This window comes from Amphiprion ocellaris, chromosome 8 (genome assembly GCF_022539595.1).
Source record: "Amphiprion ocellaris isolate individual 3 ecotype Okinawa chromosome 8, ASM2253959v1, whole genome shotgun sequence".
Taxonomy (NCBI): domain Eukaryota; kingdom Metazoa; phylum Chordata; class Actinopteri; family Pomacentridae; genus Amphiprion; species Amphiprion ocellaris.
Window position 1 is genome coordinate 29,732,243 of NC_072773.1, and position 16,387 is coordinate 29,748,629.

The 16,387-nt window shown below is 43.2% G+C and overlaps 1 protein-coding gene across 13 annotated transcripts in view; it reads left to right on the forward strand.

The window, feature by feature from the left end:
* Positions 1–16,387, forward strand: part of LOC111573845 (neuron navigator 1-like) — a 94,382-nt gene that overhangs the window by 57,609 nt on the left and 20,386 nt on the right. For all 13 annotated transcript variants that reach the window (XM_035951875.2, XM_035951876.2, XM_035951877.2 and 10 more), the window contains one exon: positions 14,029–14,167. In XM_035951875.2, coding sequence (XP_035807768.2) covers positions 14,029–14,167 — 139 coding nt within the window. The remainder of the gene's footprint in view (positions 1–14,028; positions 14,168–16,387) is intronic.

Below are 16,387 nucleotides of genomic sequence, written 5' to 3' on the forward strand. Positions count from 1 at the left end.
TGCCTCCAGAGCCGCCACAGAAGCGGGATATGCCAAACGGGAAAACAAAAGCCGGACGGTTGTAGAATGAGCGGGCGCGTGTTGAACGGCAAAATGCTGCAGCTCCCGGCTCCGCAGCGCGCAGGGAGGACAATGCACTTTCTGTCAAGGTAACACGGATGAGAGCTGCATGTTGACTGAGGATGCCGGATGAGAGGCCAATTGACACGCTGATGGCATTGCTTTTGATGGTGTGAAACGAGCTTTGAGGCGCGCTGCAGAGGCTCCGGTCGAGCCTGTGCGTAAAAATCAGCGGCACGTCTTCATTGATTAAAAAAAAAAAAAAAAAACTCCCAACAGCTGCATGGTGGCACGTTTCATTATTGCGACTGGCAGAGATTAGAGTGTTGTAGGATGTTTCAGTGTGGATGCCGGTTAAAGAGCAGGATTAGATGTAGGTGGAGCTGCTCTGTAGTAGAGAGTATAGACGGACCTCAATGCGCAAATCCATATGGTGAATCAGCACTGCCTTTTATTGTAGGCACCTATGTAGACTATAAGCAGCAGCATATTAAGGAAAGCTGGTGCTGCAGCTTTAACATTAAATGAATCCTTATCAGAGGAAACGCATTAGTGCAAATCACCTAATGAGAATATTAGAGTGGATGTGGATGCAGCATGTGGATGTGTACATGCGCGCCTTAATTGTCTGCAGTTTTTTACGCTCTGCCTATTGTTTTAAGCTGCATATACACATGACAACCGGTTGCCGGTGTTTAGTCGGCAGTGGCAGGTATATGTGCATGTATGTGAGTGGGTGGGTGTGTTCGTATTGATCCGCTGCGGGACCGGACCGTATTCTACTTGAACGGCTGACCTACATTCTGAACGACGCCTTCTCCCGGTATAGCTCCTGTGATTGGATGCAAACCAGCAAGCCTCCTTCAAATCATCTTTATGCCCACTTCCATGTGAGAATTACCTAAGTGTGCGGTGTCTTCATGTGTGGGCTAATGTAGGCCAATTGATATGAGTGGGCTGCTGCTGCCGGTGGTGTCTGAAGAGATACAATAGAAGCCCAGAGGAGGAATATATCTTTATATAAAACACCGGAGTTGACTTTTTTTTTCTTTGCAGACACATTATACAACAAATGCAGACAGAGATGCCCTTAAGGTATTGATTTAGTCTGTGTGGGTGGGAAGGGGTTTGGTGGGTGGTGAAGGTCGCCTTTGCTCTTTTTGGTCTACTGACCCCTATAGCTTCCATTGACCCTTTATGTAAACCCATTAGAGCAGAGTGGCCTTATATCAGGGCTTCTGCACTCATAACAAACACAAATGCTCTCATGATTTAGCCACACACACACATGCTCATTTGTGAGTCCCATAGGACCATTTAGGGTGTTTCTTATCTGCGTGTTTGCGTTGGACATGTGTGCTTAAACAGACTGGCTGTCAAAAGACTGATAGGAGGAAATGGTCAAAAACATTACAAGTGACACGTTTCAGGCAGACGCCAAACTGTACGATCGAAGCCAGAGGTGATATTGGAGTATGAGTCTCTGCAGATGTACACCAGTGTTTGGGTGTCAGCATTCACAATCAAAATTTAAACATGCATCATCTAACCAGATCCAGCCAACACAAAGATTTGGTCACCTCTGTTAGTCATACTGACGGCAGTCCAACATCAACTTAGCGTCTGTCCGGTTGTGTGTCTACATGAGTAGTGTCATCCAAACAGCCTGCTCAGCATGACCTACCACAATCTAGAGCCACCCCTGACAGCACATCTGCAAACTGGTGACATCACTCATTAATGCTTATCACACCCAAATTTTCTCATTTTCTAATAATTAAACCGAAATGGGCCATTGGTCGCTGTGATGCAGACCAGCCTCGTGCCATAGCTGATGTCATTTAGATGATAAGTTTGGTCACCGGTGATGCAAAGGGTCCGATCGGGTGAAGGCTTTTACAGTTTGGCATCAGCTGTTTCATTATAGATGCTGCATGGTAATTAAAAGTGAAATGTGTAACACTTTTTAATTAATATATCATAATTATGGCCATCTGTATAGAGGAGTATAGTGAAAATTCAGCGTGCTATTGAGAGATGCTGATCAGGTTTGGCAGTTGGCAGCTGTCAGCTGTTGGTGTCGTTGCCACTTATCTTTGATATTTTGGCGAATACAGTATTTGTCATTTACCTGTTAAAGGCATTTTCACTGCACACCAGGAAAAATGAGGTGAAACACTTTCTCAGATGCAACATCCATATACTCTGTTATTGTGCGATTTAAAGATGTATTGAGTGAGTTGTCCATTTCTGCTTACAAATAGCACTGTTTTCATCGCAACACACAGGAAGAAAAAGTTAAAGGCTCGAGTCTACAAAACTGATTAGACTGTTTTGGAAACAAACTATGCTGACTCAGACATTGGATGAGTTCGAAGGGTAAACAGTCTTACTCCCACATGAATCACAATGCATGACACAAACATGTTTACACAAGGGGTGTGAAACTGAAACTGTCAAAATGTTTTGTTTTTCTCATCATTCAATAATTTTCAGATTTATTCTGAAACGGTCTAATTTTCAGTGGCTGAAGATCCGGGGTCAGCATGGATGAAAGGGAAAAAAGCACCTGGTCTGAGTCATTTCTCGCGGCCACTGACTCTTGATGTTTTCTAATGAAGTGAGCAAGTTTACTTTCTCTGCCTACAAGGTCATTAGGGAGACCTGAGAGCGAAACAACAGATGCTTGTAACCTGTGCTTGTAAGACACATGCACATACACGTTTTTATTGTACACACAGGAGCCAGTGTTAACAAACAGAGCTCATATTTTCATGAGGTGGTCCCTCCTGTGGTTTAGTGAGTTTCTCTGTTACATCAAAGCCAAAAGAAGGACCTACAGCCAGACAGCAGTGCAGCTTAACAGGCGGCGGGAGACGAGAGAAAAGCTAGAAGGCCGACACTGGTGGCCATGGAGAATAATAACCTGTGGATGTCATTCCCACCTGACAGTGAAGTGAGCTCTCTATGAAATGTAGAACGAGCTTTAAAAAAGCCTCATACAATGTCTTGTATTGAAACTTTCAGGGTTCTTCTGAGTTGAATGAAAAGTGAGACGACCCCTCTGGTTTGTGTTGGAGCGACGGACTCGTGGCTGCGGATTTCGGTTCTAAATGAACCACTGGACCTGTCACTTCATGCTTGTGTGTGTGTGTGTGTGTGTGTGTGTGTGTGTGTGTGTGTGTGTGTGTGTGTGTGTGTGTGTATGTCTATCTGTGCACTCGTGCCGTGGTATGCATATGTGCGTCTGCATATGTTGGAGGATTAAGGAGTGGGACCCCAGAATACACTTGCTGGAATGCGGAGTGTGTGTTTTGAGCGGCCCGAGGGCAAGGAATGTCTCCCAAACTCACTGTAACAACTTTAAGTGCCATGACCAGAGTGTGTGTGTGCGTTGTAAGTGACAGCAGGTGATGGGTGCGGGCTCCTGAAGGGTGCGCCTGTCGGTCGCCACCACATGTGTTCATGAATATAGAGAAAAACACACACATATATATATATATATATATATATATACAGCAACATGTCTGTCCCTCTTAACAGCATGGGAGCAATGTGTGTGTTTTAAAAGGTGTCTGCTTTATCTCAGCTAGCAGTAGTGAAAGAGTATCTCTGCTGCAGTCAATGGGCCTTTCATACTTTTCTGTTCAGGTGTTTGGACAACCTTTGGCAGGTGCTTTGTGGCCGTCTAGTTGGATTTGTAGCCTCTTTGTGGAGCTGGTTTTGATTTAAACGACAGCTATGGAATCTTTTGCGCTCTCTTCTGTCTGTTTCTCCCTGTCCATCTTTCTGTCTAAGCATATCAAATATTTCTGAGTAAAGAGATGCTGGCTTCTGCTGTACCTTTCACCCAACAATCCACTGATCCATGATGAAAGCACACACGTGGTGGAGCTGGTTAGCTTTATCTGAGGATACAGAAGTAACAATATTAATGAAGACAGTTAACAGAAAATATATTTGTAGAGAGAGGATGCTCTTTGAAAATGTATTTACAGGTTTGTTTCCATTCTGTCTGACACATCAGGTTGTCATGTTGGGTCACAGCCCTTTTTCACATGAACAGCGACTCACATCATGCTGACATTGTACTTCCTACATTTGCTCTATGTACGTGACTGTGTACATGACAGTGTTTGTTATTGTGTGATACTTCCCCATTTTGGCACATTATATAACGTGGCAAAAACTGACAGTATCCTCTTTACTGTAACTGAATACCAAACTGTTCCTATTAGGTTTCTCAGTTAATATCAGTAATGGTTTGTGCAGCTTTTACTATAATCCAACAGGTTAGCTGTATCGTATTTCACAGTTTTGCTGTCAGTATTATCTCGTGTTTGTTTTGGTACGTTTCAGTGAATATGCCTTTTCAGCTCAGCGCTCCACAGCTGTCTGCCGCTCGGTTTATGTTGCTCCTAGGTTTTGTTACTGTACGATATTCTGTTGATCAAAAGGCAGCTGTCAGTGGAAGTGCTTGTTTGTGCTTCTGCACATGTCTGTGGCACCGTCTTTCTCACAGCTGCTTCAAGTTAACAGCAACCTGGAAGAGGCACGCTTCATTCAAAAGCGGTGCCTCCTCCTTCTCTTCCTCTTCCTCCCTTTTCCTTCTCTTTCGTCCTCTCGCTGGTCCCCCTTTTTCAAACCAAAACATCCCCTGTGCGCCGTTAATTCACACAACCGTTAAGTCAGCTGATGTGTCTGGAGGGAGGCCAGAGGTAATTCTACCCCAGGATCCAACCCCTGTCTTGGGCCTCTGCGTGCCGGGGTTCCCCCTGTGAGCTCCTCCCCGGTTCTTAGCCGTTGAGTTGGGGCTGGGAAGCGCTCCACACTGAACCCCAGACTGAACTACTTATGAAGGTGATTTAAAAGGTCATTCCACCTCGTCCCAGGAGTGCTGTCCCTCTTCTGCTTCCTGCTCTCATGTGAAGAAGAGAAGGACTGCGGAGGTCAAAGATTATTGGGTCATAGTAGAGCTCTGCTGGTCACCTCTTAGCACACTTCCACATTTTAATGCTCATTTATGAAATCTAACACTCTTTGACCCAATTTGTTGTGCTCTCTACATCAGGCACATAAGAACACTTTGGGAGGAAATTGTTCCTTAGCAATTATTTCATGCAAAATAAGTTGAAATTGTATTGTTTGTATTGTGACTGCTTTCAAATCCCCAGAGCTGCCTTGTTTAGACTGGTGGCCAGAAACCTTTAAATTTTAAGCCTGTATGAGCTGACAGCTACGAAGTCAAGGAGACAAAAGAGGTGGAGAAGACAGAAAACATGATTTTAGCCTTTCAAGGAATCATCCGCACACCCCTGCTGGCTGCTTCTGTTTTCCTTTTTGGGCCTTACAGTATGAGCGGATCAAGATGACCCAGCGGACGTCTGCATGATCAACAGTCACACAATTTTTGTTTGAACGAGAATTTCTCCACCCAGCATTCCTTATATGAAGGCCTTCCACTGTTTCACATGTCCTGTTTCATTTCACCAGAATGAAGTAGTGCAGAGTCGATTCAGCTTTCAGATGCGATGTGTTGAACTCTTAACAAAGTTCATGTCTTCGCTTTGGGGAGGTCGTGAGGGAATAAGAGATTCAGAGATAAATTTTCAGTCTGGGGAGGATTTTTCTGAAGCAGCTATTCTCTTCATAAATTGTAAAGTTTTCTCTGTCTATCTACACCTCCCCCACACTCACAAGAAAGGAACGTTTCACTGACCAGGACTTCTGATGCATCTTTTCTGCATTGAACCTTTCCATCCAGAAAGCCCCAAGCATTTGTAGAATGTGTCATCGTCCTCGCGAGGAAAACTTGGAAGAATGATGCACCTCAATATTCTTCCACACACAAACACACCTTGGAGTCGGTGTTATTGCCTGGCCGGCTTAATGTGACCCTCGGCGGAGCAGCCACTCCAGCAAAGCTGCCGTTCCCACCAGCCACAAACATCACACACTCCTGACAGCTAATCCGAGCTGCGCTCAGGGCACAGCAGCACTTTAGTGCATCTGATGGCTACGTGTTTGTGTGTGTGTGTGTTTGTGTCCTAAACCCAGAGGCCATTGCTGTCAGGTTTATGCCTGTCAAAGGCACAACAAGGCTTCTTCTCTGCAATGGCCATTTAGGGATGTGACCTCCTATTTGCCTCCATGCACTCACACACACTTCTATATACACACAGATAGACACACATACATACAGCACCTTTAGCCGAGGCCTCTGGCCTACTCGGATGCTGGTGGCAGATGGAATTAACAGTAATTACGAGCTCATTAACTCCAGCCTGTTCTGTAATCCGCTGTAATGCCCAGATTCTGCTGTGTGTGAGTCTATGTGCATGTGTGTGGACAAAAGACTGCCCAAAAAGCTATCACACGTTGTTCCACTCCACATCATGGAAACAGGACGGAGAGGAAATAATAAATAACACGAAAGAGGAAATTAATTTTTTTCTGTTTAGCATGTATCCAGCCTGCTTGCACAATCTAGATTTTAATTGGGACTTGTCAGTGATTTACTGTAAGTGTTTAACAATACAGCACAAAAGAGAACCCGTATTGGGTAGCTAATTAAAAGACGCTTTTAATGACAGATTTATTAATTACTCGACAAGTACCTCTCCAGACATCAACATGGCATCGTTAAAAAGTCAGTTATTTATCAGTGAGAGTAAATGTCAAGATAGCATGAATAGCAGAGTGGCTTTGATATGAACATGCCATGACTCCAAAATGCAGCAGATGGCTTTTAATTTGTGGACATAAGTAGCCGAAAACAGGTACAGATAATGTACAGCATGACTACTATATATCTGCAACGGATACACAGTCACACTATGTTATGTCTGTATGGGATTAGGTGTCAAAATATCTGAGCCTCTCAAGATATAATAAGGTCCTGGCCTGCTGAGGGAATTCCTGTATGGCCCTATATGGTCCTGCAATAGTGGATAATCCTACACAGAACACAGCATCATAAAAATACTCCTTAAATTTAGTGTTTTACAGGTTTTTCTAGCCAAGAAGAATATTTCAGAATATTTTTTGTACTTCTGATTGAAAAATGATTTTACTATGGCAGTCTGTTATGCTTGTAATCCACCAAGGTGATTCACAAATCTGTGTGTGTGTGTGCGTGTGTGTGTGTTTGTTTCCTGGTGATAAGCTGTTAAAGTGGTCCAGGGACCCATATTGTTAGCCATCTGTGCCTCCCAACCACATTTCCCCTTTTCTTTCGGTCTTATCAGGTAGATGCCCAGTCACACATACTGTATTTGATGATAGCTCACAGACAGTTAATAGGATTTTTATTTGAAGACACTCGTGATTATACAGCATTTGTTTAAGATTATTTTCCCCACTTGGTCAGTGTAAGCATGACTGTGTTAGAGAGGAAAAACACTAATAATGGGTGTGGCAGGTCATGCTGCTCTCAGCTTTAACTGAGTCATTTTGTGTGTGTGGATTTGTGTTTACACCAGTGTCGTTGTGGGAACAGGATCTAACCCTAACTGACAGTTGGGTTTAGATCCTGTTTTATGTGTCCAGGCTAAAAATCTGTGGAGGGTGCTGAAGCTGACAGCAAGTTGTAACCAAAAGACTTGCTGCTAAATTTCTCATTTCCTTTTTAAAGTTGCCCTTTCGGTTTTGTTTGTCTGTTTTTTCCTTATAGCAAGTGTCTGTCAAACTTTACGAACATTATATACGTCATCATTTATGCAGTCTTACACCTGCTCTAAGGTGGAATGTGACATTTTTGGCGGTTTGATGATTGATGGACAATTTAGCTCGGTTGTTTTGTTGCACGAAAGCAGATGTGTCCACTTACTACCCAACTTAGAGGCCAAGTCTCCTGCTGTTTACTTCTTCTGCAGCCTGAGCTGAGGTGTATTTGCCAACACTGAGTTGCACAGATAGATGCGAGAAAAGACAATGCATCTCAACCAAATGCCACCTCTCATCAGTCACAGCCACACTTATTTAGTCTTTAGAGAATTTAATGACTTCAACAGTCCTTTCATGCGTGCCCCCTCTGGTTTCAGAGCTCACTGCCCAGTGCCAGTCTGGCAGTGCCCTACTTTCCATTTGCCTGAAAAGGCATCACTACAACCAGGAACCCGTCTGATTTAGCCATTTTGGGTTCTGCCATGTGACACCGTGGATTTTAATAGGAATGGAAAGTTCCTGTCCACTGTAGACTGCAGAAACATTTTCCATGCATTTACACAAGTGGGAGAGACTGAGTCCAAATATCAGACTGGATGGGACGAGTTTAACCCCATGAAGGAACAATGAGCTGAAGCATTTTATCGAAACCAATATGTGTTATATTATTTACAAGACCCATAGACTTTGTTGCTTTCCTGTTCCTGAATCCAACACCCTCTAACAGTCCTCTATATTTTAATCTGATCTTATCTGCTCCACTGTGGTCCAGCAGGTTTGATGGTAATTTCCTGCTTTCCCCTAATTGGCCGCATCGCATTAGCACTGATGAAAGCTCACAGTGACATTGCTAAGCATTCATAATCATTTCACCTTGCTTATCCAGTGGAATGTTCTGCTTTAGGTGCAAAGTGACATTAAATTAGATTGCAATACTGGTGATGATATTTTGTTAATGAAGTAAGTGCACCGACATTCTCCATAATGTGCATTGATTATTGACCAGGTAATGAGTTAATTGTTTTTATTAGTCCTGTAAGGCAGTGTCCATCTACGGACAATACAGCAAGGTCTAAGAGTACTTTGCTTCTAAAAGTTTCATTCTACTCAGGAGCACATTCCTCCAAATGGCCTCCCTGCAGTTTTATCAAATGTTTGTTTAGATGGCAAAGCTTATCAGCCGATACTGTTAAGTCGGCTGTCTGAGGGTTGGCAGGACTCCAACTCCCAGCAAGCACTGCTCCAACAAACCCACAGGCAAAGCTGCTTTGTCTTTCCAGTGGGCTTTTCTTCTTCTGAATCTGCTGTATTTCTCTGACTGCCTTCCTCCCATCACTCAGCCTCAGAGAGGTCAGACGGAGCAGGAGAGAGGAGAGGAGAGTGCAGAGCTCTCGTAATGAGCCGCAAAAAAGACCATTTATGTTGAGATGAAAATAATTAGCTCCGTAGTACTGAATAGAGGAGGAACACAGAAGCTTCTTAATAAAAGCCAGCTATTTAGCTCAGCAGCAGCCATTCAAGCACTCTCTTGATATTGTGAGGCCCAGTGTTTGTGTGGGTGTGCTGGTCCTCTCTGCAGACGATGAGGAACAAAGAAATCATGTTTCTGTGAAAGGAGGATGCTGTTTATATTGACCTTTCTTAATCCAGTAAATGGCAGAGAACTATTTAAGATATTTAAATTATTCAGCAGCTTGCCGGACTTCTTCGCACTTCTCAAGAGATGACGAAGTCTCAGTTTGCTCTGGACGTATGACATTCTGCTGAGTGCCTCATTGAGATCTCTTATGTCAAGGTGCAGTTCGAGCAGAAACCACTTGTGTGCAGCTGACAGCATACAGCGTGTCCATGTGGCCTATTCTCCCCTCAGTGGGACGCTGTGTTTTGCACATGGTGTGCTGAAAAGCAAACTGTCAGGTGGAGATGAAGAATGAGCTTAATCAATTGCATCTTAGCTTAATAGATGTTTATTGCAGCCAAAATCGAATTAACTTCGATATTAATTTTACTTACAGAATTAAGAGTAATGGAATACCGTTTTTCACTGACTTTATCCCTCTACTTTCCCCTCCAGCTGTGTCACAACAAGCCAATAACATTTAACATCCATAAGCAGGACACACAGATCATTGCGTTTTATTTTATCCCATCATTCACTCATGTAATTTAATTAAAGCCTTCATTATGTGTCGTATATTGTTGACAAAAGATGCTGCTGTTACCTTGCTCTTGAGAGGGACATATGCTATAAGTAGGGCTAATTACCATGAATAAAAATGTGACGGGGAAGTGGCTTGACTAAAATGGTGCTTGCTGTGAGACACTAGCTAATAAAAGGGGTGATGGAGATGAATGGGCTGCTAATATTATCCCTCAGTCTCTGCAGCTGCTGCTGTAAAATGAAAAAGATTAGGCAGAGAGAGGGGAGATTATAACTGAGGGAGAGATGAGATACGATCCTCTTCAGTGAGTGCATCATGTCCTGAGAACTTAGGGAAGTTTATGTGTCAGAAGCAGCACTTCTCATTCTCGCTATGGCTCCGTCTATTTTAACGCTTTTATGTTTCGGTTCTTTCTTCTCCCCTCACACGCCAATTTACCCTTTTCTCTTGAGTATCCTTACAGTTCATTGCCGCAGTATTTCTTTTTATCTCAACCAGTAGAGGACTGGGGAGCTGTAAGAGGAGCTGGTTGACAGTAGATCTGGTGCAGCCGCATGCTGGTCCACGCTGATTGAGGATATCAGGTTTTGGCTGGGAAGTCAGAAAATTCTGTCGAAGGGAAAAAACCTTTGGACTGACTTGGACAGACAGCACTTCACAAAAATGCACTTGTGTGAAGCTTAAGGTCTTCAGCAGATAAAAATTTAAAGTCTTTTGGAGCTTGGATGAAGATTTCCTACTTACAAATCTGAGAAGCGCAGGTCGCTGAACTTTGATTTAACATAATTTCGGAGGATCGCTTTGACGGCAGTTAATCTTAATGCCAGGAAAGTCACGCTGAAATTCATGCAGACGAACTGGGACGCCCACCTATGATGCTGTATGTTCATTTTGGTTCCCACATCCTCTCAATCCTTATTTAGTTTCCGTATCTCAGAGACTCGAAGAGAAGCTTTTATTGGAACATCTCTCCTTGGCCGTGACAGATTTGGGATTTTTATCATATGAAACTCATTCAGTTTTTCAATAGAATCAAAGTACGCAGTACTGAGTGTCACATTTTTCCATTTTCTTATCCGCTATCAAGATAATTTCATTCATAAATCACATGAAATCCTCTGTCTCATTCCATCCTCTCATCTATATTACATTTTTAGCTGGTGCTCTTCATGATGTTTGACCTCTGAACTTGTCTCCCTCCTCTGTGAGTTCTTGTTTTCATATCTGTCGGCTGAGTGACACCAAACCCAGCGGAGACTGTTTGTTCTCTTTCCTATCAGATGTGAATTATTCATCAGAGAGAGTGATATCAGTCACAGAAGTACTGGTGGACAGGCAGATAGCTCTGAAATGAACAACAGGATTTAAAGACAAAGGTATCGCCTCAGAGAGGCACTGCTGGTAAATCTCGGCTGTGTCTCACAAAAGGAGGTTTGTCTCCTAAACAATGAATGACACATGCTCAGATATTGTTTTTAAATAAATCCACTCTGTGAGATCAGTGTTTATTTATTTCCTTTATCCATTTGTACTTGAAGGAGAAAAAAGGTGGTTCAAAAAAGAAAAAGATTAATAGTCAGTTTTTTCAGAAAAACTATTCTTCTTTTGAATGAGTCTTAAAAATGAATATTTTGTTGTAAAGTGAAGTAAGCACTTTTAAAGGCAAAAAAAAATGTTTGGTGATCCACTGAGTTAAACAGTTGTATCAGTGAAGGTCGTCAGATTCATTTTTTCTTTGTATGAAAACATTACTTGGAGCTGAAAATGTGTAACTGATCCAAATTGGATTTTTTTCCACCTACTAATAGGTATTGATCTGGCTGTTCAAAGAATAAAAGCCAAACCTGTTGACGGGAAAATGCATTGAAATCTAGTAAAAGTGTCACATCCCACTAGCAGATATTTTCTGTACTTGTATTAGGAACAATTCAATTTTTTGTTGGGTTTTCATATTTAGAGAAAAATAAGTATAACTCCCTGGATGTGTTTCAGTCTTAAATTTGCCCTTAATCTTATTGTGGCATGTAGACAGAGCAGCCTGACAACCACTTCAGACGTAAAATCTCGTCTGCTCTTTTATGTCCTCAAGATATCCACCGGCCAGACAGAGAGGGCTTTCCCCGCACCCCTCTCCCCCCGATCCCCGCCGTCAACTCCCCCCAGGGTGCAGCGTGACCCATACAGGCACCCATCCGGAAGGCCCACACCGCTTTCACTGCCTTCATCCTCCACTGTATATATGACCTCATTTGGCAGGCCCTGCCCTCTTAACTTGTTTTACAGTTTAGTACGACATCAGTCTAACCTAATGGCCCTAATGAGTGCAAAACCCAACCCCCTAACTTCCTACATGTGACCTATTTAATGTAAATGTGAATATAAACCCACAGACTCAAACCCACCTCACACATGTGACCTTTTTCTCCCACAAGTCAGTGTGTTGAGTCAAAGTACCGATTTGTTCCAATTATTTCTTGAGTTACACAGTATGTGACTAAATTTGTCATATTACTGTATAATGTATATTTTATCAATTTGGGGACATTACTTACTTATTTTGTTTTGACTTTAATTTCATTTTTACTTTCAGATTCAACTGCTATTTAAATTTTGGCACCGAAACTGCCTGCATTGGTTTGAAAAAAAGCTCATTGTTTGGGTTACAATACACCCTTTTGCTAAGTTAACCACATGTTAAGATGAATTTGTAGGTTTCCAGGCTCCATCTGAAATTTTACATGCACTTATTCTCACAACCGTGCAACTGCACCCATGCAATCTGGGTTTCTATCGAATTAATAATGATGTAAATGGATGACGGCCTGCCTTTTGGCCTATGTGCCGCAGGGTCCCCACTGGCAAAATCTGTGGGAGTTTTAACAACTGATAATGACCATTTAATGTATGAATTATCCTGTGATTTCACAAATATAGTAGCTGAAAACTGACTAAATTGCATGGATATCTAATTCAAGTACAACAGACATCCACAAGTATAACTGACATCTGTATTTTACAACCAAATAAAACTAACCGCTATAGAAGCACCCACAACCTGTCTTTGTCAAGGATGATTCTCGTAATAATTTCTCTTGGGGAAAAAGCCAAGCAGCTGAGCAGATTTCTACCTCTGCAGTCCTGACACAGTCCTGTATGCACTCGTGGGCGCTTGCACCAGTATATGTTCTGCGTTGCTATTTTTGTGTGTGTGGGCTGAGATGATGTCAAGAGCTCTCCGAATTTCAGTTCGCCAAGTGTTTCAGCTCATGCAGTGTGAAAGTCGGGTATTTAGAGCAGACAGTGTTCTAAATGAGTTCTCCGGATGAATATTTAATCAAAAGACAAACTGGAAGACATGGAGCCAAGTGAGCCAACCGCTGGCGGTAAACTGAGCTGCTGGAGCTTTGGTAGTTGATGCGTTGAATAAACTCGAGGAAAGATCCAGTAAACTGACAGATTGCTTTGTTTTTGTCAGATATATGACACTTGCTCATTCTCTGCGGGGAATAAACTGTTCTGCGCCCTTGTAGTTGAATAGCAGGTTTGGTATCTTGAACAAGGACACTTTGATAAAAGTGGATCCTTGATGCCGTTGGGGCTTCGACTCAGACTGACCAGCCACAGCTCCAATTTGTGCACAAGAATAGGAGCACATCTCTGTCATCCATGTGGGTTTAACCTAATTACTGCAGTATAGTAACTGTGTTGCAATGAAGAAGGATCAGCTGTTGTAACACTGATGAAATTACACCTTCGATCACAGAGGCTGGTGCATTTGTTCATCACGACATTGCATCTTTCTCCTAAATACAAGATGTGATCCTTTAACACACAGCTCCACAGACATTAAGGACATATTATCTTCAATTTTACAAATATTAACCATTTATCTATTACTTTAAGCCACCTATTTGTTTGTTAATTGTAACTGGTTATCCATCTGTTTTAGCTGAACATTTCCTTGCAAAATCGGTTGTTACAACTAACTTGACTCAAAATGTGAATATTTATGTTTTACCCTAGCGACCACTTCATTTTTTCCAGTTATTGCACTTTATTTCTGTGTTTTTGAAGCTTCCAGGAATTGTTGTAATGCATGTATATTTATTTGACATGTTTCCTTTGTCATTGTTTCTTTTAGCTGGGATGAGAGCAGCTCCATCAGCAGTGGACTGAGTGACGGCTCCGACAACCTGAGCTCTGAGGAGTTCAACACGAGTCCCACTCTCAACTCCCTCCCCACCACTCCCATTGGCTCCCGCAGAAACTCAACCATCGTGGTAAGTGACACGCACACACACACACGAGTATGCAACACACACACAGGGCTGTCTGACACATCAGTGTGTGCATTGGTATCGATGAAGCAGTTAATCCACTGAGGTATTGATGAGGAGATGAATGATGTGTCATACACTCTGCCAGTGTGCAGAGGACACACACAGCTGCTGGGAGCAGAGACAAAGCCTGATTAAGTATTCTACGCACACCCGTAATATTTGTCACATCTGCAGCAATCGATGTTTGCAGCAACACAGCATGCTGGGCGGCTGCGTTGTTTTACAAATCTCCCTTTGGTCTTATGTGGGGAGGGGGCTTAGAATTTAGCTGAATTTGTACACATTTGCTGTGATCAGACGCATAGTTGTCAGTCATTGACCTACAATAACCGTAACAATCACACAAACATTTCCATTATCCCATGTTATCGCTCCTTTTAGAGGGTTGGAGCGTGCGTTTATTTTGCCCTCACAAGCTGTGATTCAGTCAGTTATATTTGCTAGCCAGTAGTCTACTCACCTGATGGAGCTGATCCAGAACCTGTAGCTTTGGCCCAGTTTAGTATTATATTTAGCCTGACTGTCTGGAGTTCGAAACAACTGCACTGAGTGATCATGTTTGCTCTCACAATGCACATACATTGTATCTATGCTGTGCTTTTAGGGAATTTATTGCGAGGATTGGAGGATTTGGGACCTCATTGCATCTAAAATGCTGTTTACAGCTCGGCTTGAGGTTCTTTAAGTTCCATCTGTAGCTATATGGGCTCCAGACTGTGTGTGTTTGTGTGTGTGTTTCTCCTAGAGTGTCTGATTTAGGTCACACCTCTGCAGCGTGGTTTATGTGACTAATATAGTGGGATTTGAGAGGGAGAGAGACGGCGATAGACGGAGGGAGTTCAAGAGAGAAAGAGAGGGAATCAGCGTAACCATGGCAACCGAAGCACAGGGATGCTGAGAGTGCGGGTCTTTGTCTTCTCCCGTGTACTGAAGGACAGGTCTAGAGCATAGCCATCTGCACACACACACCACACACACACACCCACATGCAGGGCCATCTGCAGTCCTGCATCCGGGCCAGCGAGCCGGAAGAACCGGGGCGCCTCCCTCCACGCCTAGTCACAGGAGTCATAGCAACCATTACACCCCATGGCATCATCACCATGGCAACCAACGATCACATCATCATGAACCCTACATTTTCTAATACACATGACTCCCCGTCTTCCCTCCAGTCTCAGCTGATGTTTTTTCCCTCTATGTCTTTGTGTCCCAAAGCCATTTCTCGGGCTCTGCTTCTCCTCTGCATCGCTCAACCTTTATCCTTTTTGTTCCTTTTGATTTTAATTTCCTCAAAGGCAACTGATTTTGCATCCGCCCCTCATCTCTCCCACATATTGTATAACGCACTCAGCAGGGATATGAGGGTGGAGGAGAGAGATAATGGAAGAAAAGAGGTGCAAAGAAGAGATGTTTGAACGAGGACCAGAGTCAGAGGGTGGTATATGTAGGCAGTACATATATGTAGGCCTCGCTGTCTGTTTGCATGTTAGCCATGTTTTTGTCACACTTATCTGCCCACATGCGTACCTTCTCCATCTGTTTCAATAATCAGGGAATGTGTGTGAGGAAATGACAGTGTTTTATCAGCAAGGTCTGGTCAAACAGGACACACACGTACACAACACACACTCAGGCATGCCTCCTCCTCGTGTCATGTGAACCTGCCCATGGGGTCTATTGGTTTTAATAAAAAAGGAATTCAGCATGTGAGTCCTCATGGGAATCACTGGGTGCAACGTCCCGAACTGGCAAACACACACACACATGCACGCACACACAGCTTCACATTCACACACCTCCTGATGCATTGTGTAACTGTCAGCCCCCTGCAGGAGGGAGAATAATCTGCTTCTGTGAAACTAGTGATATCCGTCTTCATGTAGCCTCTCATAAACCCTCACACACACACTCACACAGGAGACCTTGGCTCTACCATGACCTGATTTTCGCATTTCCTTTTGTTTAACATCTGACATTCTTACTTATTGGATTATGTTTAGGCTGTGTTGTCTGTTTTCTCTGCACAGGTCAAGTGTGTGTGGGTCTGATTTAATATGGTGTGGGAGTGTGAGGTGTGTGTGTGTGTGTTCAGCTCATATGTGTTTTGTTTTTGCCGGCCAGTTCCTCCCTCGCTGTCTCGGTTCACTTCTCTTTTGA